This window comes from Macrobrachium nipponense, chromosome 17, assembly GCF_015104395.2.
Source record: "Macrobrachium nipponense isolate FS-2020 chromosome 17, ASM1510439v2, whole genome shotgun sequence".
Lineage (NCBI taxonomy): Eukaryota > Metazoa > Arthropoda > Malacostraca > Decapoda > Palaemonidae > Macrobrachium > Macrobrachium nipponense.
Window position 1 is genome coordinate 44,913,225 of NC_087210.1, and position 23,886 is coordinate 44,937,110.

General features: G+C 43.0%; 2 protein-coding genes across 2 annotated transcripts in view; one reads left to right on the forward strand and one right to left on the reverse strand.

Annotated features, from left to right (window-relative positions):
• The window catches only part of LOC135196208 (uncharacterized), a 249,441-nt gene that overhangs the window by 206,018 nt on the left and 19,537 nt on the right, over positions 1-23,886 (forward strand). The window lies entirely within an intron of this gene.
• Positions 12,353-18,728, reverse strand: LOC135196207 (uncharacterized). Its single transcript, XM_064222825.1, has 2 exons — positions 17,598-18,728; positions 12,353-17,466 (listed from the first exon to the last, which is right to left on the reverse strand). Exons 1-2 carry the CDS (start codon positions 17,751-17,753, stop codon positions 16,654-16,656), a joined length of 969 nt encoding a protein of 322 aa, XP_064078895.1. The 5' UTR covers positions 17,754-18,728; the 3' UTR covers positions 12,353-16,653.

Below are 23,886 nucleotides of genomic sequence, written 5' to 3' on the forward strand. Positions count from 1 at the left end.
TCTTCAGACGTTGGTGCAAGAGGAAGAACATTTCCTCTTCCAGTACCTCTGTGACCCAAATTGCGGATTTCCTTATTTTCCTCAAAGAAGAATGTCATCTTGTTGTGTCAACTATTAAGGGATACCGCAGTATGTTGGCGGCGGTATTTCGGCATAGAGGCTTAAATATATCCGATGATAAGGACCTGCATGATCTTATTAGATCATTTGAAACCATTAAGCGTCCTCATGTGGTACCGAACTGGAATCTAGACGTAGTTCTACAATTCCTTGGATCGTCTAGATTCGAACCTCCTGGCTTAGCCTCTTTCAAGGATCTGACGAAGAAGGCTATCTTCCTTTTGGCCCTAGCTACAGCTAAGCGAGTGAGTGAGCTCCAAGCTATTGAGGGCAATGTAGGGTTTAAGGAAGATTCTATGGTGTGTTCGTTTCTTCCAGGTTTCCTTGCAAAGAATGAAAACCCATCACGCCCTTGGCCCAGGAGCTTTGAAGTTCGTAGTTTATCTTTTCTATAGGGGAAGAGCCTGAAAGAATCTTTGCCCTATGAGAATTATGAAGTATTTCCTTAGAGGAAGGAACAACTTAAGGCTAATCAAGATGTGCTTTGGTGCTCCGTAAAGGACCCCACTCGGCCCATGTCGAAGAATGCTCTTTCCTTTTTTCTGAGAAGCCTTATTACAGAGGCACATGTTGCCTGTAAGGAAGAACATTTTAGACTACTGAAAGTGAAAGCTCACGAGGTGAGAGCCATTGCAACTTCGCTTGCATTCAGAAAAAATATGTCTGTGCGGAACTTGATGGAGGCGACTTTTTGGAGATGCCAATCGGTTTTCGCAAACCACTACCTACGTGATGTAAAAATCACATATGATAAATGGTTTGCCTTGGGTCCTTTCGTATCGGCGGATTCGGTGCTGGGGCAGGGAGCTGAAACTTATCCTGTGTAAATTTTTTATATGTTACCCTATATTTTATATTGGTGTTTTTTGGTTGTCTAAAAGAGGTTGCAGGAGGCACCTCTTTTTGTCGTAATATTAACCCTTTGTTTTTTGGTTAGGTGGTCTGGTGGGTTTTGGCTCCTTGCAGAGGTAGTGGTAAGGATCTGTTAGGTAAGCGGACAAGGTCCCTCTAACAGGATCTGACTTGGATTCTACCACAATAGGGGATCACATATCCCAGTGGTAGATCCGAGAGTCTTTCAGCAACAGGTCACGTCCTAGCTGTAGCTCTCCAGGCAATGCAGACTCAGAGACAGTATCTATGAAGTCTTCATCCTGAAAAGGTGAGAACCAAGGTTTTTATATCCTACAACATTAGTTGTTTCCCGTCTTACCTGTATTATTTAGCTGTCTCTTACCCTCCACCAAGGGTGCCAATCAGCTAAGTATATATCTGTCAGGGAAGTTCATGTACAAAAATGATATTGTTAAACTACAATAAAGTTTTGTACATACTTACCTGGCAGATGTATACTTAGCTATAGTCTCCGACGTTCCCGACAGAACTCCAAATCTCGCGGCACACGCGACAGGTAGGTCAGGTGGTCTACCTTACCCGCCGCTGGGTGGCGGATGTACGAACCAATCCCCCTTGCTTGACAGATTTTTCTCTTCCACCTGTCTCCTGAGGGGAGGCTGGGTGGGCCATTAATCGTATATATCTGCCAGGTAAGTATGTACAAAACTTTATTGTAGTTTAACAATATCATTTTTACAAGATCGGTTATTCGGGGGAGATTATGCTCCCTGCCGCCACTGTTGAGAATTTAAGGGCCTCTTAATATTTCTTTAGGTCCTCGAAATTCATATTGTATATTTCTTCAGGTCCTCGAAATTCATATTGTGAAAATAATTAATCGAGGTAGCCACTGCCCGGATGTCATGGATGCGCGGAACTGAATCAGGGTTGGCTTGTTTAATAAAATAGAGGATTTGTTGTCTAAATCCTTTCAGGGAAATCGTGCCACCTTTCTCTCTAATAAAAAAGGGACCTGAAGACTTTTTGGTAGTCCTGGCTAGGTAGGATTTAAGGGTGACGACAGGACACAAAGATGTGTCTTGTGTAAGAGGAATAATTTTCCACGGAGCCCACCTGTTTTGTGGGTCCTCATTCTTAGCTAAGAATTTCCGATCCGGGGATAGTAGTACTGCCCGATGGGAGGAATTTGACATGATCTGGGTTTCTAGAGAGAGCCGAGAGTTCAGATATTCTGGCACCGGAAGCCAGACTCATTAAGAATAAGGTTTTCCTGAGAAGGGTTGTATATGAGCATGAATCATTATCAGTGTCTGAGGCTAATTTAAGTACATCATTCAGAAACCAGGAGACTGTATGGGGGTGGTCTACTGGTCGCAGGCGGGCACATGCTCGCGGGATTGAAGAGAAGTACGAATCTGACAAGTCAATACTAAAGCCAAGCTGTAAAATCTTCCTTAAGGCAGATTTGATTGTAGTAATGGTACTAGCAGCTAGGCCTTTCTCAAATAGAGTTCTAAAGAACGAAATTCCCAGATTTGTAGTCATGTTTTGTTCATCCGATTCTTTTAGGAAGATAGCCAATTTCTTCACTGCTGAATCAGACTGTCTGAGCGTTGACACTCTTTTATCTGATTCTATGAACAAGATGTTTATTGGATCAATACTAGCGTCCTTTTGGGCCGCAAACTTCACAAAGTCCATAAAGTTAGGGCACTCAGAATTCTTGGGGGAAGCTGACACAGTCCGAGTTTGTACTACTTGAGTCAGTTCTGGACGGGGGATCCGTTTGGGCCGGAGATTCAGTTCTAGCAGAAGAGGAAACCAGTTGCTCTTCGGCTAGTTGGGTGCCAACAATGCTACCTGTCCTGTGAAAGATCTTAGCTTGTGCAGGACTTTTATCAGAAGATTCACTGGCAGAAACAGGTAAATCTTCTGCCAGATGTTCCAGTCTATGGCCATCGTGTGTGTGGCGTAAGCTAGAGGGTCCAGGTTGGGAGCCACGTAACATGGTAGTTTGCGATTGGATTCCGTGGCGAATAGGTCTACTTGAAGGTCCGGGATTTGATTGCAAATCCAGCGGAGTGACTTCATGTCCAGGGACCACTCTGACTCCAGCGGAGTTGTCCTGGATAGTGAGTCTGCGATGACATTCCTTACTCCTGCCAGGTGGGTGGCTGACAGGTGCCAACGATTTTTCGTTGCTAACGAGAAAATCGCAATCATTACGTGATTTATTTTGCTTGACCTGGAGCCTCCTCTGTTTATGCAATGGACTACTACTGAGCTGTCCAAGACTACCCTTATATGAACGTTTCTGGCTGGAGCCAGACGTTTTAGAGTCAGGAAAATGGCCATTGCTTCTAGAACATTGATGTGGAACTGGCGGAACATCTCCGACCACGTTCCTTGAACTTTCTTGTATTGCTCAGAGAGGCATCCATGTGGATAGTAAGAGACGGCGGAGGGAATTGCAGTGGTACTGATTTGGACAGGTTCCGGCGTTCCGTCCATGGATGGAGCCTTTTTGTTAATATCGGCAGAATTATAGAAATCTTGTCCCTGAATTTGACGTTGGCTCTCTTCCGCCAGACTCGGTTGATATCCTTCAGTCTGGCTTTCAATAGGACGTCTGTTACCGAGGCAAACTGTATTGAACCTAGGATTCTCTCTTGGGTACGACGAGAAGCCTTTTCTTTCTTGAGGAACTGTCTCATAGCCTTTGCTATCTCCCTGACCTACTTGGATGGGAGAGATAGTTTGTGCTTGTTTAGGTCCCATTGGATCCCCAGCCATTGAAAGCGGGAAGCCTGAACGAGCCAAGATTTTTCCTTGTTTATCTGGAAACCCAGATATTCCAAGAATTCTATCACTTTGGCTGTTGCTTTGAGACACTCTTCGTTGCTGGCTGCCCAAATGAGCCAGTCGTCTAGGTAAGCTACTAACATTACCCCTCAAGTTCTTAGCTCTTGAACTATCGTCTCTCCTAATTTGGTGAATATCCTGGGCGCTATGTTGAGCCCGAATGGCATGACTCTGAATGAGTAAGCTTGCTTTCCTAGTTTGAAGCCTAGGTACGGAGAGAAATTTCTTGCTATTGGAACATGATAGTAAGCATCTGTAAGATCTATAGAGGTGGTGACGGCCTCACAGGGAAGTAAGGTCCGCACCTGCGAGACGGTCAGCATGCAGAATCTGTCACATTGAATGTATGAGTTGAGACGGGACAAGTCCAGAATGACTCTTTTGTCCGAGTCCTTTTTTGGGACACTGAACAGACGTCCTTGAAACTTTAAACGTTTTACTTTCTTTACAGCCTTCTTGCGCAGGAGATCTTTGGTATAGTCTAGAAGGTCCGTTGTCGGAGTCTGGTGAAAACTGATTGGTGGAGGAGGCCCTTTCTCCCATTTCCACCCTAGACCTTTCGAAACAATGCTGTGGGCCCATGGACTGAAGGTCCAATGGTCCTGGAAGAGATATAATCTCCCTCCCACCTGCGGACTCTCACTGGTTGGTTGTAGGTCTGCTTCCTCTGCCTCCTCTGAAGCCTCTGCCTCTAAATCCACCTCGCTGCCGGGCGCCACCTCTGGCCCTGCTACTTCCGGCATGCCTACTGTAGCCGCGAAATGCTCCTCGCAACTCGTAGGAGGGGTTGAAGGCTGGGGAAGCTACCAAGGCTGTTGAGGATGAGGGTTGCTGAGCCGGCGGAGTTTGCACCAGAACATACTGTTGCTATGGTTGAGCTTTTAATGTCGAAGGCTTACCGACCTGGGAGACCGGGACCGCTTGTACCACTGCCTGAGGTTGAGAGGGCTGGTAAGGATGGAATTTCCTTGGCCTCTTCCTAGGTCTGGATTGGTGTCCGGGGTTATCAAACTTCCTTTTGAAAGGAAGCCCCCAACGGACCCGAAGACTCTAGTTGGCTCTGGCCGCCTCATGAAAGACATTGTTAACTTCGTCTTTCGGGAACAGGTTTTCGCCCCATATCGAAGACTTTATTAGTTTGTTGGGCTCATGTCTTATGGAAGCACTCTCAAGGATGTGCTTCCTGCAGGCTCGTCTCGCCATGATAAAATCATATAGGTCCGCCTGGAAAGTCTGTAAAAGAGCCTTCGTGAGGACCCGGAACAGATGTTCATCCGCATAGGTTGTAGTGACCAACTCCGCCTAGGTGACTGAGTTGATCGACCTGCCCAGTCTAGTTCTCGCCTCGAATTCCGCCTTAACCAAGTGGTCCGGAATCCTGGGTAGCTTCTCTGCAAACAGGGTGGAGGCGCATTCCGGGTCGAGTTTACCTGCCGTAAACGTAGCCGGAGTGTCATTCCAAAACTCCACATCTGTGGGGAAGAGTAAGGAGGTAGCCTCAGTCTCTTTTAGAACTGGTAAAGGTTTATCCTCTGCCGCTGCTTGCATGGTCAGTTCTGCCACTTTGGATGTACAGGGCAACGGAACTCCTTCCGGGGTCACAAACATCGTGAAGCTACCTTTACGGGGCGTCAGCTTCGTGTTTACACATGCCCACTCTGTAAGGGTGCGAACCCATACAGCTTGGGCTTGGTCCCTAGGGTAGATCACGGTCTCTTTCAGGACCTTGTCTACCCCGACTAGCACATCTTCTGCTATTCTGACATATCCCGTAAATGGGAATTGGAGACCCTCCAGGAAGAACTCAAAATCCTTCATCGGTCGGGTTCCGCAACCTTCTATCGTCAGCTTCCCGTCAGAAAAATGGGCATGCAACGCTAACCGCCACGGATTGCTATTGTCAAATGGCGGCAGCTTTGACACGTCCGGAACCATCATGGTCTGTGCCGTGGTTCCGGACTGGAGGATTCTGGTCGTCAGTTCCTCCTGGGCTCTGATCCTCTCGGTCAGGGACGTTATTGTTTGACCGGGGTTATCTAGGCCCGAAGCGAGTCTTGTGGACATCGACTCAAGCCTCTCATCGACTACTTCTCTAACCTTCGACGTTAGAAGGTTAGCGAATGCCTCCTGATCAAAGCCGGACTCCGTCAGCTTGGATCTGGAGGACTTGGCTCTCGACCTCTTAGGAGGGGGAGAAGCTTTGAAGGAGGGCGACTTCGCAGCAGAGGTCGATAGCTTCGGGGCTGAAGACGACTCAGTACACCTGCCGGAGCAGGTTTAGATCCCTTTGGAAGGGATCTTGGCTTTACTGATTTGACCTTGGGAATGACCGAAACCGATCCTTCCCAAGCGGGGGCGGACTTAGAGAAGCCCTGGAAAGAAGAGGAAGAAGAAGGAGTGGGACTAAAGAGACTACCTGCCTCACTTACCTCCCTACCTACCTCCTCGGTAGAGATAAGCTCATTGTATGGGGTCTGAGACGAGCCAGACCGGGGAGAAGGAAAGACCTAATCTCTAGTCTGGTTTAACTGAATCAGAAAGGCTACGAATTGTCGTAGTCGCATATCTGAACCATCTATCGTCCCCACCGGAGTGGGGAACAATAAAAACGAGAAAACAGAAAACTGAGCTGCAGAAACCTGGTATAATAAACTCATGTGGCAAGTGTGATGGTGAGTCTCACTACGCCTGAACCCTAAGGGTCCAGAGATATATCTACAGAGTTTTTCAACAAATTTATAACCGGGCTGATACGAGTGGAACTGTGGAAGGTAAGATCTATACCTGAACCTGAACGCATCGAGTGGGGGGGAGGAGAAGCAATTCTAAGATAGCTAGAAACGCAACTCCGAGCCCGAATCCATTCCTCACTTGAGTAGGAAGGCGGAGACAACAGGGAGAAGGGACAACTGAACGGCGGAGCAGAAGACATGTATGATCCGGTGCGCAGCTCGCTGGCTGGTGTGACGGTAGACCATCAAGCCAGCGGAGCTACAAGCCCGGAGACATAAGGAGATTACATGTAATACCAGTAACCCTTCCCCTCCAACCCCTTCTTCCCCCACCTGAATGAAAAAGCTCTAGCAGCCGTTCGTTGATAAGATTACTAGCACTGCGAGCTATTAGACAGCGCCATGCAGAGCCGATGCTGGGGTGTTTTGGGAGGGGGAGGGGGGGAGGTGTGTGTATGGGGTGGTCGGTTGTGACCGCTTGGCTATAGTACCCAATCAGAGAAGACACCTACTGGAGGCTGTATAGCTTACTACTACGAGGGGTAGTAGGCCGACTGGTCTCATGGCCCGTCGTGATTGGAACAGCGACCGATCGGTGATCACTCTCAAACGGAAGGTCAAAGCCTACTACTAAAGGGGCAGGAGGCGGCAAGCCAACTGTTACCCTAAAGGAGGCTAGGTCAAGGCGATACACAGACCAAACCATCATATAATAACAATACAATACAATACAATAATGAGGTATCATGGAAGAGTTGCAAGGAGGGACATAAGGTGAAAAAAGGGTACCCAGCATGGATCTAGTCTAGCCCTCCGAGATCGCTACGGATCCGGTCAGGTAGACTAGATAGGCCTCCAAGGACGTCATGACTTGGACGGTGGGTACTCAACCAAACCCTCCAAAATCGAAATTTCGATCTGGTCAGGTAGGGAGGATAGGTCCAACATGACAAGAGAGAAACTCTCTATCCTTGATGTCCTCCCCGTGAGCACCATAGCGCAGACGGGGGGAGAGGGACCTAAAGGGTAGAGGGGTAGGGGCACCTGGCTTACCTTCCAAAACCTAGCCTAGGCCTGGTCGGGTAAGCCAGGGAAGGAAAGCAACACTTCCAACCTCACAGTGATATGAAAATCATAAACGTGCATAGAATCAAGTACCTATCTGGTTCACATTAAAACAATAACGCATGCATGCATCACATCGCCAGAGAGAGAGAGAGAGAGAGAGAGAGAACTCACTCTTCTTACAATGCTAAAGTACGATAGGCTAACTGGAAGCCCAAAAAAATGCACATATACAATACATGATAAGGAATACGAACGAAGGGGCGCAAACACGCTCCTCAGGGGCTGAGGCAAGAAGACAAGGTTAGAAACATGAAGTAAACAATAAAATAAGTACCCCAGAGGACGTCAAGAGCGTGTTAAGCCTACGTCGTATAATTACAAACCATAATCTGAACTCCAGACTGGCTGGAGAAAAATGCACGTGATATGAAAAACGGTAACAATAACCATGATGAAAACATAATTAAAAAGAAATAACTAAGGATAAATAACGCACGCGTCTGATGATGCACCCAAAATGGCGGATGAAATAGCGACACCCCAGTTCGCAAAAATAAGGGGCCAAATGGCTAAAACGGAATGCATCATAACCACACGAATTACGAAAACACAAAATGGAATACTCAACTGGGATGAAGAAGCAGGAGGCACTACAGCAGACATAGCTTCGGCAAAATAAGGCACCAAGGGAGCAGCTCAGACACGTGCACATACACAGGAGCTAATTACAGGAATGAGATGGCGGGCGTGGGTAGTAGAAGTAGTAGCGAGCGGAAGGTAGAAGGGGTAGCCTTTGTAACGGCTCTCGCCGTGGGAGGGACTTTGAAAAGGAATCCTCTAATTGGCAGAAGTCCTGTGAGAAGTGGCTTCCACTTGCCCCAGTGCTTATACCGACGCCCTTGGGTGTTCGAGCTGAGGGTAGTATCTTCAGCATTCCATGCTAGGTTTTTCTCTGGTATATTTAGGATCTATTTATACTTGGAAAAGTGAGCTACAGGTACTTTTCACCGGCAGACACAGGTCAAACCCAGAAATGCTTGTTTGATAATTGAAAATTTCAGTGTTCTAACGTGAAATATTGAAATTATAATGATAATAATGTAGTTCTGTACCCGAAACACTCTTAATCTCAAGTGGGTGATGATTGAGATAATAGTTTTCTTTACTTTCCCTAGTTTTTATTTTTCACACTAATAGATTTTTCTTTCCAGTAATTGCCTTATTACCCAAGTGCTAGTCATAATATAAATAAAGTTAGCCATTTTTGTAGTTTAGGAAGCAATAGAAAGTGAATAAATTTTTTAAAATAAAAATAAAACAAATTTTGGCCCATTTTCAGGCTTTGGTTTTTTCACTAAAAAACTTAAGATAAAAAAATGGTTTTGGTTACAAGAAGTACAAGGTCTCATAGTTTTGTTCAGAAGTTCTCCAAGCACTGCTTGTTTAGACAGAGTAGTGACGGACTAGAACAGCCCATCCTTTGCCAAAGGTGCATCCCACTGTAAGGACCAAGGCCAGGGCTCATAATAGCAGAAACTCCACCGGTGCAGTGCCCTAACCCTCTTTATCCAACATTTTGGCTACCTCTTTTGAATGGATGCTAGAGCAGAGGCAGCAAGAGACCCCGTGATGGCGATGGAATTGATGATCCCTTACAGGTAGAAGTACAGTTCTATCATAATTTTGTCTGGAGAATCAGACAAATTCTAGGCCTGAGCAAACCACCCACAGCATCATCAGAGGATCCACCCTACTTCTTACTATGAACAGGAAGTGGAGATCCGCCAATCAGCGTACATACCTTGGTCCCTATGATTATCGGGGTTATTTGTGAAGTAGACTCCCTGGTGGCAGGACCTGAAGCTTCCTAAAAGTAGTGAGATTGAATAAACTTCTCCCTCCTCTCCTGAGATAGGCCAAATACTATTATGTCATAGAAGATATCTTTGCTGTGCTGAGAACCTTTGATTTGAATAACTGCAGGTTAGCTGACAACACCCCATGAGAGAGGTTCAAGCAGCACATTATCTCTCTTGGCAGCATTGAGTTCGGCACATTTGAGTTGATGTCAGTGAGTGTCTTATGATCCATCTCCTGGCTGGATAGATGTCAAGGAGTATGGATTAAAGAGTTGAAGTTGTCCGTCTGGAAAAGTGATTGGGGTGGGGGGAGTCAGGAAGTTTCTGGAACTGTAATGGAGAGCCCTCTGGTATAAAATAAGAAAAATTGGCCTTCTTTGGACCAAAATGCCATCCTGAAGAGAAAAGAGACTTGTCTTTCATTTTTCCAAAACAAGTATTTCCTTTGGGAGTTGGCTGTGCCTCTAGAACAGCCCCCTCCTCGACTCCTCTCTGTTTCCTTCCTGGTTTAGTTCAGCAGGCCATTATCATCAAGAGGGAAGACTTCCTGAACTCCCTGTCCTCACAGGCTTCGTCCCTGAAACCCGCACCCCTGCCTTGATGAGCAACGAGATAACTCCGCCTTCAGCATGGGGCTGCCTTCTCTGGCAGTCAGCCTTTTCCCCAGCACAGATTCTGACCCAGGGCCAGGAAGAGGGCAGGTAGGGGGTGTTGGTTTCAGGTGAGATGTCAACAGCTCCCTCCCACTTTCCAGCTGCCTTGAAGAGGGGTTGTGCCTAGCAGCCAAGTGGAGCACTTGGCAGCAGTACGGTGTGGGGCCTCACATGGGGATACAGACTGCCCTTTGGGACTATATATTGCCATGTGTCCAAAACCCTGATTCCTTTGCCCTCTTACAGGAACATCTCACCCGAGGGGAAGGCACTGTGACGGAAGGTGGAGATTGTGAACACACACTTATCAGGCTTTCACAGCTGCCTTTTCTTAGGGCGTTGGGGGTTGGTGGCGTCCAGTCATAGACTTGTCTGCCCTGAACCTCTATCTCCTACAGATGTCCTTCTCCATGGAGACTCCGCAGTCAGTCCTGATTTCTGTCAGTGGCAAAGATTACATGGTATCTATAGATCTGCAGGATGTGTATCTGCACATTCCCATCCATGAGATGTCCAGGAAGTTCCTGAGGTTCATCTCCCAGGGAGTAGTCTACTAGTTTAAGGCCCTGTGCTTTGGGTTGCTGACAGCTCCATGTCTTCACCTAAGTGTTCCAGCTAGCAGGCCCTGAAAGCAGAAATGGGAAAGAGACAGGTTAGTTATAGCTTTCTATCTAAAGGACTTGGCTCACAAGTCCATGGACACTTTTGCCCTTGACCCAGTGGTAGCAGCCCAGCAGGTAGACAGAAACAGAATGGGGCGGGTGCAGTTACAGTTTGTTAATCTGGGTGGTGTGTTCTTTAAACATAAGAGACAAGGAGAGAGGATCAAGGGACAAACCAGGATGGAGATTTAAATTCCTTGTTGACATGGCTTTAATAAAAATGGATTCAAACAGATTTCTTTTGGGGCAATCTTTGACCATGCAGATTATAGAGGAATTATCCCAGTTAATAGCATGGCCTGTCTTAAGCCAGTGATCCACAATGCCATTATTCGTTAAGCCTCTTGATATGGCATATTTCTGCTGAGACCATCTCACCTTTAGATCTTTTGATGATTGCCTTATATAAATTCTATTACATTGTTTATAAGGAATACTGTATACAATATAGTTTGAAATTGTCGGACTATTCTTAATTAGTAGTTTATTTTTCAAAATATTATATTTGAATATATGTTTATTTAAATACTAAGTTAATATCAATATGTAGTTTTTAAAATGGGTACAGCAGGAATGAAGCTAGGATGAAATGGTACACAGAATATTCTTAAGTTTTTTGTTAACACTTGTTGGATTGTAATACTGTGCCTTTTTTGCTTTATCTCCTATTTTATCAATATATGAAATGTATATATAGAACTCAGATTTTAAATATTTTTATGGTGATTAGAAAACACCAACGTCAATAAAATAATAAAATATTCTCATGTGTATTGTCATAACATGTGTGATAATCATAGGCAATTAAACTTGTTATGAAATACAGTGCAGTCAATCAGACAAAGCAAAAAAAAAATGGCAACCATCCTCCTTGATCTGGATTTTTTTATGTTAATGGTATGTGCAATAAAGGGATTTAGACGAAGGAAAAATCTATTTCTGGGCGAGAGACCTGTGCCGCCCAGTGAAATGCTCCTTTAGCATCATTTCTTAGGTATATAACTGCTATACATTACCAGAGAAAAAAGTTGCATTGGAATGCTAGGGATAAACCCAGCTCGCTCACCTATATAAGGTGTCGGTATAGTAACTGGGGCGTGAAAACCACTGTCAAAGGTCTCGTGCCATTTAGATCTCTCCTCCTTCAAATTCCCCCGTTACTACGAGGTGCCGTTCTACATCCCACTACTGTTGCTACTACTACTACTTCCACCCACGCGATCACACTCACTCCTCATAGCACTCAAGCTTGGACCAATTCTGGGTGGGGAAAGCAGTGGATGGGTTCACTGGGCGGCACAGGTCTCTCGCCCAGAAATAGATTTTTCCTTTGTCAAAATCCCTTTTCTGGGCTTCACCTGTGCCGCTCCATGAAATAGTACAAGAGAAATGGTCCCAAAGCTTGGAAACCAACACCTGAGAAGGAAATAAATTAAAATTTGAAGATAATTAAATTAATTTAATATAAATATTATATGTGTGAATATAACAATATTCAAAAATAAATTTCTTTAACATTTCCTTAATATGTAGGACAGAAAATAAACATCATTATATAAAATATAATGAGTTCCAAAATTCTTGAAAATGACAGAAATTAACAAGATGTACAAAATGCTATAAAGCTAATATCTATATACAATCTAATATCACATAGGGTGCAATCCAGGTGAAATACAAAACTACAGTAGGGATAATAAGTAAGGCAGGTAGGAGAAAGTGAAAAAGTAAATACAAGACCTTATAATTATGGTTCATAATTTTCAGGAGGAACCACGTTCCCTGCTGCCACTGTTGCAAATTTTAGGGCTTCCAAGGGTTTTAAATAGTGGCGTTTAAAAACTGCTGGGGATTTCCAGCCTGTATATTTTTTAAGTTCATCAAAATTCATATGGTGAAAGTAATTAATGGATGTAGCTACTGCTCGTATATCATGAACATGTGGAAATGATTCTGGGTTAGCTTGTTTAATAAAATACAGAATCTGTTGCCTGATTCCTTTCAGGGAAATGGTTCCTCCATTCTCTCTAATAAATAAGGGCCCCGAGGATTTATTGGAGGTTCTATTTAAGTATGCTTTCATAGTGCTCACTGGACACAAAGATGGATCCTGTGGAAGCGGAACAATCTTCCAGGGAGACCATCTGTTCTGAGGATCCTCATTTTTTGCTAAAAATCTTTTGTCTGGGGAAATTAATATTTCTCCCGACGGAAGGAATTCAATATGCCCCGGATCTCTAGACAAGGCTGAAAGCTCTGATATTCTGGCTCCTGATGCTAGACTCATTAAAAACAAAGTTTTTCTAAATAGTGATATATAATTACATGATTCATTAAGAGTGTCAGAAGCTAACTTAAGTACGTCATTCAAAAACCAAGAAACTGTATTAGGACGAGTTGATGGTTTCAATCTGGCACAAGCTCTCGGGATAGACGAGAAATATGAATCTGTAAGGTTAATATTAAATCCAATTTGGAAAATCTTCTTCAAGGCTGATTTAATTGTTGTGATTGTATTGGCCGCTAGGCATGATTCAAATAAAGTCCTGAAAAAGGTTACTGCTAGATTCATAGTCATCGTCTTAACCTTTGAGTCTCTTAAAAACTTTGCAAGTTCTTTACAGCTGAATCATACTGACGAAGAGTGGATTCTCTTTTATCTGATTCCAAAAACAGGGTATTTTGAGGATCAATTTCTGCGTCCTTTTGTGCTGCAAATTTCATAAAGTCCACAAAGTTAGGGCACTCTGAATTTTTGAGGAAGCTAACACACTGTGAGTTTGTACTACTTGTGTTAGTTTTGGATTGGGGATCCGTTGAGGATGGAGACCCAATTCCAGTAGTAGGGGAAACCAATTGCTCTTGGGCCAAATGGGGGCTACCAAAGCCACTCGACCTTTGAAAGTTCTGAGTTTGTCTAGTACTTTCATTAACATGTTTATTGGCAGAAATAAGTAAATTCTCTCCCTAGAGTTCCAGTTCAGTGACATTGCATCTGTGGCATAAGCCCGAGGGTCCAGGTTGGGGGCAACATAACATTTCAGTTTGTGATTGGACTCTGTTGCAAATAGGTCTATCTGGAGACCTGGAACCTGCTGTGAAATCCATTTGAACGACTTTAAGTCCAGTGACCACTCCGATTCCAATGGAGTTGTCCTCGAAAGTGCGTCTGCCACTACATTTCATACTCCCGCCAGATGAACCGCTGACAGGTGCCAATGGTTCATTGTTGCCATGGAAAATATTGCTATCATTACATGGTTTATGTGATTCGATTTGGAACCTCCTCTGTTTATACAATGGACTATAACCTCGCTGTCCAGCACTAGTTTGATATGTTGCTTCCTTTTTGGAGCAAGTTTCTTTAGGGTCAAGAATACTGCCATGGCCTCTAAGACATTGATATGAAGTTGGCGAAATGTTATCGACCATAGTCCCTGGACTTTCTTGTACTGGGAGTACCCTCCCCAGCCGGTTAGAGAGGCGTCTGTATGTATGACCAGTGCTGGTGGTGGAAACCTTAATGGAATGGATTTTGCTAAATTCTTGACTTTTGCCCATGGCTGAAGTCTTTTCCTCAAAATTGGTGGAATCCGAGCTATTTTGTCTCGATACCTCTTGTTTGCTTTGGACCGCCATACTCGGTTTATATCTTTCAGTCTGGCCTTCAGTAAAATGTCTGTTACTGAGGCAAACTGGAGAGCACCTAGGATTCTCTCTTGGTTTCTCCTGGACGTCATTTTGTCCTTGAGAAAACTTTTTGTATTCCTTGCTATTTCTTTCCTCTTGTTTACTGGAATACACAGAGTATGTGTGTTTAGGTTCCATTGTAACCCTAACCACTGAAATTTTGTTTCTGGAGCTAGACGTGAGTTTTTGAAGTTGATCTGAAACCCCCATTGTTGTAGGAATTTTATTACCATGTTTGTCGCCTTGAGACAATTCTCTACACTGTTTGCCCAAGTAAGCCAGTCGTCTAGGTAGGCTACTATTTGTATTCCCCGGGTTCTCAATTCTTGGATTACTGTTTCTGCCAGTTTGGTAAATATCCTGGGTGCTATATTGAGTCCGAATGGCATTACTTTGAATGCATAAGCTTGGTTGCCTAACTTGAAACCTAGAAACGGACGAAAATGCCTTGCTATCGGAACGTGATAGTAAGCATCTGTAAGATCTATAGAGGTGGTGACGGCCCCACGGAGAAGTAAGGTCCGCACCTGAGAGGCGGTCAGCATATGGAACTTGTCGCATTGAATGTAAGAATTCAGATGAGACAGGTCTAAGATTACTCATCGCTTGTCTGAGTCTTTCTTTGGAACGCTGAACAAGCGACCTTGAAATTTCAAATATTTTACCTTTCTTATTGCATTCTTTTGTAAAAGATCTTTTGCATACAGAACTAACTCTTCTGTTGGATGTTGATAAAAACTGGTCGGTGGAGGGGGCCGTTCTATCCAACTCCACCCCAAACCCTTGGAAATTATGCTGTAAGCCCATTTGTTGAATGTCCAACGGTTCCGAAAAAGATACAGCCTTCCCCCTACCTGAGGAATCTCACTGGTTTGTGTTGGATCTATTCCCCCGGGTTCCCCGGAATCCTCTGCCTCTAGTGTAGGCTCTTCCGCTGCCTCTGTTGCAAAAAGCCCCTCTTGCTCTACTTCCTCTGGCATTTCTATTATACCCATGGAACACTCCTTGTGTTTCATAGGAAGGATTAAAGGCTGGGGAAGGCGTAAAAGAGGTAGTGGCTACTTGTTGTTGTGGTTGAGGTGTAACCCACACGTATTGTTGTTGGGGTTGAGCCTTTGATGTCGAAGGCTGACTCACTTGTGGCACTGGTATTGTCTGGACCACCTGTTGAGTCTGCTGACCTTGGAAGGATTGAAAATTCCTTGGTCTTTTCCTTCCTCTAGCTTGATTCCCGGATGGTTCGAATTTGCGTTTGGGTATCAGACCCCACCGGACTTTTAGGCTCTGATTCACTCTTGCAGCTTCACTAAGAACGCTGTTCACCATATCCTCCGGGAACAGGTCAGGACCCCAAATCGATGCCTTTATGAGCTAATTAGGCTCATGTCTTATAGAGGCTTCAGCTAAGACATGCTTTCGACATTTACGTCTGGCTACCGCAAAATCGTATGCGTCACATTGTAACGTATGCAGCAACGACTTTGTCAAAATCTTGAATAATGGTTCCTCTTCATATACTAGGGAAGACATTTCTGCCATAGTAGCTGAGTTAATGGACCTACTCAGTCTCATGCACGACTCAAATTCAAGCTTTATCAGGGAATCGGGGAGTCTAGGTAGCCGTTCGCTAAACTGTGTAGAAGCACAGTCAGCGTTTAATTTCACAGTTGTAAACGTTGCTGGAGCATCAATCCAGCAATCGTGATCCCCCGGGAATAGCAGAGAAGTCAAATCTGTTTCCCGTAATTGCGGCATTGGTTTGTCTTCAACCGCCGCTTGCAGAGCAAGGTCCACAATTTTTGTGGTGCAAGGTGTTGGAGTTTGTCCCTCCACCACAAACATTGTATACAAGCTTTTATGGGGTGTCAGCATGGTGTTAACACACTCCCACTCATTTAAAGTCCGAACCCAGGCGGACTGTGCTTGTTCTTTAGGGTAGATGACAGTTTCCTTAGGAACCTTGTCTAGCCTAACTAGCGCTTCTTCGGTTAAGCGCGCAAATCCGGGGAAAGGGAACTTAAGTCCTGCCGGATAGAATTCAAAATCTTCTACCGGCCGGGTACCAAATCCTTCAATAGTTAACATGCCATCCTTAAAGGGGGCATGTAATGCCAATCGCCAGGGATTGCTTTTCACGAACGCCGGGAGCTTAGAGGCATCCGGGATCACGTACTGCTGTTGTTGAGGCAGTCCGGATCGTAAGAGGTTCTCCATAAGACTCTTGGTTTTGCAGTCTCTGGGCCAGGGTGTCTACCGACTGCAGGCGATCAGCTAAAGATCCAATCTGAGATTGGACTAAGCTACCCATTTGTTCCATCAATTGGCTCGAAAAACTTACCGGATCAAAGGGTACCTCCGGGGTCTTGGCTTTCGAGCTGCTCCTTGCTCTCGACCCATGGTGAGAGGAAGTAGCTACCACCGAGTCTTTCGATGTCTTGGTGGATAAGGAAGACTTGGATGGTCTAGGCAGCTTTGAGGGTTTACCTGATTTAGGTAAGGTCTTTTTTAATTGTTCAACTTTAGGGATTACTGAGCATGAACCAGCCATGTTTTTCCCAGTAAACCCTTGGAAGGAAGTCTGAGATGAAGAATTAGACGGTGCCGGACTAAGAATAGGGATCCTAGACCGGGCACCTCCTGCCTCTCTTACCTCCCTACCTTGTTCTGCGGCTTCCAGAACCATCGGCTCTAGGTCCAAGTTGATGGCTGCTACGTCCTCTAGAACCGCTTCTCCAATGGCCTCTAGGTCCTCCGTTAAAACCTGCGTATCCTCCCTGATCTTCGCAATGATTGGATCCGCCACTGCCTTGGCTACCGCTGCCGAAATCTTGGCGTTGGGGTAGATCAGGTTGCACATCTCCTCTGACAGGATGTACGGTTTCTTAGCCTTCACATTCCTGGCAAACCCACCAACCCAGATCTTGAGGGTCGACAAGGCGGAACTCCTAGTGGCCTGAGGGGTCTGAAAGAGAAAGTTTCCGTTACTATTGTTACTGGTAACGCTGTCGTTTATGATTATATAGTCAATAATCTTCTCAATTTCTATCACTTATATTCAAATTAATAGGTAGATTAACCAACGGGGATACCTACCGAATCCACGGTCAATTTTGAAACTAGCTCATAGCAAGTCTCACACGCATCCGGGTGCCACACCATCAAATCGTCCACCTGGACTGCACACGGAGCATGAGATCGGCAGACCTCATGTCCACAAGCTTGTTGTAACCCCGCTGCACAAGCCGTCATCTGACATCGTACTACCTATAATTTAAATGATACATGAGTATCATAATAGGATTACTGGAGGCTCCGGGTTCTTAAAATTAAGCTTAACTGAAGCTATAATATCTAGGTGAATACAAAATTTTTGTATAATACTAATTTATGATCATTCATTGTACTTATTATTGTCGTAAATAAGCTTTATATTATCCCGTCAGTGCCGGGAATGTAAATCTAAAGATAACAATTGTTAAAATAAAATTAATTACTCCCGTTGGCTCCGGGAAGCCAACTGAATATGACCCAAGGGTCTAGAACGTCTACCAGGGTAGGACATATGATCGGTTAAGGTTTTTAAGGAGGGAAGAGTTCTATCGACTCCCGCCAGCCCCGGAAACCTTTAAAAATTATGACAATAATGGACAAAATTCAATTCAATTGCAATTTATGATTACTTTGTGTTATTCTATAGTTAGCCTACACTTCAGATCACGGTAATATACGTGAGTCTGGATATACAAATTCAACTAACTACTATACATCATATTGTATGCTAGTTCTATTGTAACAAAATTGAATGAAATAAACGAAGAAATCACGTCTGAAGTAAACCTAACATGCAATCCGTAACCTTCCCGGCTCAACCGGAAGCCAACCGTAAGGAGCCGGGAGCGACTACGGCTGCGACCATCTGTGGCAAACGAGCTTACGCGACCACTACAATATAACTGTTTCCCGCTTAGTCTCTAAAGAACATAAGTCATGAGGTATCCCGGGAGAGGGATGAGGAAAGACGTACTCCACCGAGGTGGGTAGCAAGCGGGAACCAGCCTATGAGCCTGGCTCATGGCGATCAAGTGGAACCGTAACCGGCCAGGTGAAACAACCTTCCGAGAGACAGTGGCTCCACGTGATCTAACTAACCTAGCCTACAGAATGACCATAAAAAACACCTAGCAAATATAATGAAATCAATTATAAATATATTATGATATAGGTTATGATGGCAAGCAAAGGAAAAAATTATTGATTATTTTGCTCAAGAGAAGAAACCAAAAAGAGGAATTAAAGTGAAAATGTGATTGTGTTAGCCTAGCCCTCCAAAATCGGGTAGCTACCGACCTGGTCGGGAAGACCGCAACACTTAACTGTTAGACAAACCCAATCGGGTAAATACCGATTTGGGACGATAAAATTGATTAAGGATAAATCCTGCAATCTCGAGGTTCCTCTCTATCATAACCTTAACTAAAGGACCTATCTCTTATATATAAGAATGGTTAACAAACTTACACTAATAAGAGTTAAACTAATCCTTAAAATTAAGATTACTCAAATACCAGAACCGTACTGGTGTAGGCTACCTTCTGAGGTCGCACACGGCTCGGTCGGCCAGCCATGCTAGCCCATAACCTAATAAAAAGTTTTGTCATATAATGGCATCGCGTAAAACTTTGCGAAATGGCAAGAAGCATGCACGATGTTACGGATAAAGACGGATTACAAATAGTATAAGGAACTAATTGCTATGCGTCATGGAAACAAAAGCTCTCGGAGGTAGCGACATAAATGGCTGACAGGGAGCGGTATTCTTCGACTCCCGATATTTAAAATGCCTAAATAATTGAATGTATCGAATATCGCTACTTCCAGAACCGCAAAATTGATAGTTTTAATACTCAACTTGGTGGCAGAAGCTTCCAAAAGATCCGACATCTTGCATAAACACCAATTCACAGAACTAAATAAAACGCGTGCGCTCTGAAAAGATGCTATGAAAGGAGTGAGTGTGATCGCGTGGGTGGAAGTAGTAGTAGTAGCAACAGTAGTGGGATGTAGAACGGCACCTCGTAGTAACGGGGGAATTTGAAGGAGGAGAGATCTAAATGGCACGAGACCTCTGACAGTGGTTTTCACGCCATAGTTACTATACCGACACCTTATATAGGTGAGCGAGCTGGGTTTATCCCTAGCATTCCAATGCAACTTTTTTCTCTGGTAATGTATAGCAGTTATATACCTAAGAAATGATGCTAAAGGAGCATTTCACTGGGCGGCACAGGTGGAGCCCAGAAATTGATATTTTCATGAAAAGGATATGTACAGTACAGCTGCAGCACAAAACTGTATAAATTTCGTGAATGAATTGCACATTATGATGAGAAAAAATGATTTACTGAGCTAATTACATTACCGTACTGTAATATTAATGTATGAATACAACAAAATACAGCAATTAAAGTGTATTTTTGTCTGGTTTACACTCTGAGAATCAGCTGATGAAGTTTATTACCGAAATAATTATTTAGGATAATAGTTCCATTGCTATAAGAAATTAGTTTATTAATGGAATTATTCCAATTACTATTTTTAATTTTGTGGTTCAGTAAGCGTCAAAAGTGAGGCTACAAGTTTCAAAATTAATCGTACTTCTTTAAAAACTCTGGTAAAGTTGCCAGTTAGTATATTTTATTCCAATTATTGTCATCCTCTTTATCTGATAATACGTATCAGTGATTAGTTGTAGAACCGCAGAAGGTATTTCCCCAGTGAATGGTCAGTGGTAGTTCAATAATTGTTTATTAAAAGAAAAGAAAAATAATTTCCCCTAGAAACATCTGCGGCTCTCAGTATGTGATATCAAGTGTTTGCCATTGAGTGGCAGCAGGAACCGAGTGCATAAGCATTAGTCTAATGTGATTTGTAAAATAGCTTTTTATTTTATAGTGTTATATCGAAAGTTATTATGATTTATTTTGATAAAGCAGAAGTTTAGCATCTGATTAAATGAAATGTAAATAAGACACAAGTTGATGTGGAAAAAAAATACAGAAATCCAAGTTATATGTGCATTAAGCATTGGCTACATGGTTAGGCCTATTTCAGTAATCAAGGAAATATATTTTCCAGCTTCTTATTTAATAATTTCTTTGAATTTCTAAATTGTGCAAATTTTTGCATGTGGAATTGCGTTCAGGGTGGCATCAAACAAGTATTTTCGTGGGTTTCCACCAATTGTTTAGTGCATAAGTGAGACTATTCTTGTCCATACGATCTGGAGTGTGAATATGCTTGGCGGGCATTATTTTAATTCGAGTATCTCCTGTTTTATGCTCTCTCTCTCTCTCTCTCTCTCTCTCTCTCTCTCTCTCTCTCTCTCTCTCTCTCTCTCTCTCTCAAGACCTTTTTATCTAGTCAGGAATAACCAGAGGCCTGTTTTAAGAATTGAGCACTAGGGTTGGTTGCGGTCTCTCGTCTTCCAGGTGGTGATTTTACAGGTGTTTGGTTGCTTGTGACCATCTTTCTTATTTGTTATATAGCGAGTCTGTTTCCCAGGTGCAAGGACAGGTCCTGGTGTCGGTCTTCATGGTTCTAGCTTTGCCTAACTAACAGACAATGGAACCGCATTGTAAGCCTTGCTATGCCCGGAACTATACTCGTTTTTTTTTCTTATCTGTCCAGCCGCCTGTGGTGTTTGTGCATGGTAACACTGCGTCCGGGGCTTTAGATAGTCACATTCAGCTTACATTCAACAATAATAACAATATCCTATTTCGAATATTAACGGTGTAACTTGCATACAGTAAAATTAAAATGCTTTTCAGTTGCAAATGTACACCCAAATATCCTTTTATTTACCTAAAATGTACACATTGCGTAACTATTTAAAGCCCGGGAAGCAGTGTTACCATGTGAAAACACCACAGGCCGATGGACGGATGAAAAAAAAAAACAGAGTATAGGCCTAGTCACCTGACTGTAGCAGTAGCAAGAGCCTTTCTAAAAGATGGTGTTTTTTGCTTGGTTTCACATGCTCTCTTTTTCTCTTTTTTGCTCTTTTGCTCTCTTCTCTCCCTGAAGATTTTTTTTGCATTTATTTTTGGCCTCTTTCTCCTTTTGGTTGAATATCTAGATGGTTGTAAAAACGATTTTCCATTAATAAGGTTTCATTATCATGAGCTTTATAAATTCGTGCTTGATTTACCACAATCTTTCAACTTGGAATACGTTAAAAACTATCATCGTTGAATCTCACTCTCGCTTATCGGGTCCTAGAAGTTAACATCAGAACTACCAACCACACCCAACTTCTCTGTTGAATCTAGGTGCATTCGTGGTTGATTATGTTTAATGTTAAGGAGATTTTCCCTTTATATTCTATTGATACTTGCATGGCTTTATGCATCTTCGCTAAAATAATGGATAATACATTATGATACTAAATATTTGTTTCCACATTGCTCGGAATATACATAGGTAATGGTGGTAATACTGTGTTGAACAAAAATTTCAAATTGTTTTGTTACTATAGTTTGAAGTAATTACTATACTTTGAAATAATTACTATTACAGTAATATTTTCTTATGATTGTTATAAATATCATAGATTTGATATTTTTGCATCATATGTTAGTTTTATTTTGCTTGATAGAGCTTGCAGTGTAGAAAAAGAAGTTTTTGAGCTACGCGTTGTAGTCGCCAGTTAGTGAATTTCGAACGAAATCCTCTGAAATTTGTAGCCTCACTTTTGACACTTACTGTGCGTATAAGTTTGTGACACAATTCATATTTTATAGAGAGAGAGAGAGAGAGAGAGAGAGAGAGAGAGAGAGAGAGAGAGAGAGAGAGAGAGAATTACACGCTGTCAGATAAAAATTGCTACAATACTGACGAGAGAAAGAGAGAGAGAGAGGCCTTGGCGTGGTCGGTATATTATTGGCCTGCCACTTCGGTGGCCGCGAGTTCGATTCTTGGGCATTCCATTGTGGGGTTAGAGATATGTATTTCTGATGATGGTATTTCACTCTTGACGTGGTTCGGAAGTCACGTAAAGCCGTTGGTACCATTGCTGAATAACCACTGGTTCCATGCAGTGTAAAAACACCCTACAAACAAACTAGAGAGAGAGAGAGAGAGAGAGATGACACAAGAATTTTTTATAAATTTATGGGAGATAGCAAGGATTAACCACAATACAACGTAAGTCAAGAACTTACTGTCGTAAATAATTTTCTTATCATAAATGTATTTGTATGTAATCACGCCATGATGTGACAAACTTAGCCATCCGTTTGGAGATACGTACGTGTCCCGTTGTTCTAAACTACCCACATATTTTAGATATGTTCTATACAATAGTACAATCCCAAAATATGTACCTGTGCAGTAAATATAATTTCAGAATCATCTAACTACACCAGAAAATTTCAATATACATAAAATGTAGGCACAGAACGATGTGCAAAGTTATGTAGGCCAAAGAAAACGTGCGTCTGAATGGTAAGGGATACGTAAGAATAACAGTAGTTGGCTGGTACATAATTTTGCAACATGACTTTGAAGTGATGTTAGGGTGTTCTGGGATGATATTTTTAGGTATATTTTTTTTTAACTTTCCAGTTGATTGATGAACTGTTAAAATTGGCAGTTATAGTTCTTTTAGGGGTGTAGCTCTATAGCGTACTTACTAATAGTAGTAGGAGTACGGTAATCTGAGGTTACTTTAGTTGTTTTGTGATGATATTTTGGGGTGTATTTTTAGTATTATTTTTTCACTAGTTATCAAATTAAGCAGTGAAATGTTAAAATAGATGGTTATAAGCATTCTAATTTAAGTGTGGAAGAGAGAATGAGTGAGATGACTGGTCTCTTTCTCTCCCTTTTTTCCTTTCTTCAATACCTATGGGCCGGTCGAAGAATAGAAAAATCATAAACTGGAGCTGGCTTGATGCAGGGAAGTTCAACAACCAAACTATTACAGCACTTTTTGTGTTGCATACAATATAAAATCTGCTTCTCAGTAGCATATACTCCTCTCCAGCAAGGGGAGTGAGTGGTGACAATCCCTTTTGTTTGTAACTGCCATGGTTTGTTACTTGAACTAATATAATTCTCTTTGACTTCCATGTGTGCAATGAACCTGGACATATTACTGAGTTTTGGATACCCATATACTATCTGATGTCTGAGAGACTTAGATGCTTTTCTTTAGAATTCTCATTTCCTTTCCAAGAAGAATGATCATGTGTGCTGAACCTCCAGTCGGTTCAAGATTCTCATACCTCCCTCCAAGTGTGGCTCAAATCCTAATGTTAAGACCAGAGGTTTGTTCTGCATATGAACAAATGACAAATTTTTAACAAATCTGAGGTCTTTA

Coding starts and splice junctions, on each gene's coding strand:
- LOC135196207 (XM_064222825.1), bottom strand. CDS start 17,753: ATGACGGCTTGTGCAGCGGGGTTACAACAAGCTTGTGGACATGAGGTC. Junction 17,467..17,597: donor CAAAATTGACCGTGGATTCG/GTAGGTATCCCC, acceptor TTTCTCTTTCAG/ACCCCTCAGGCCACTAGGAG.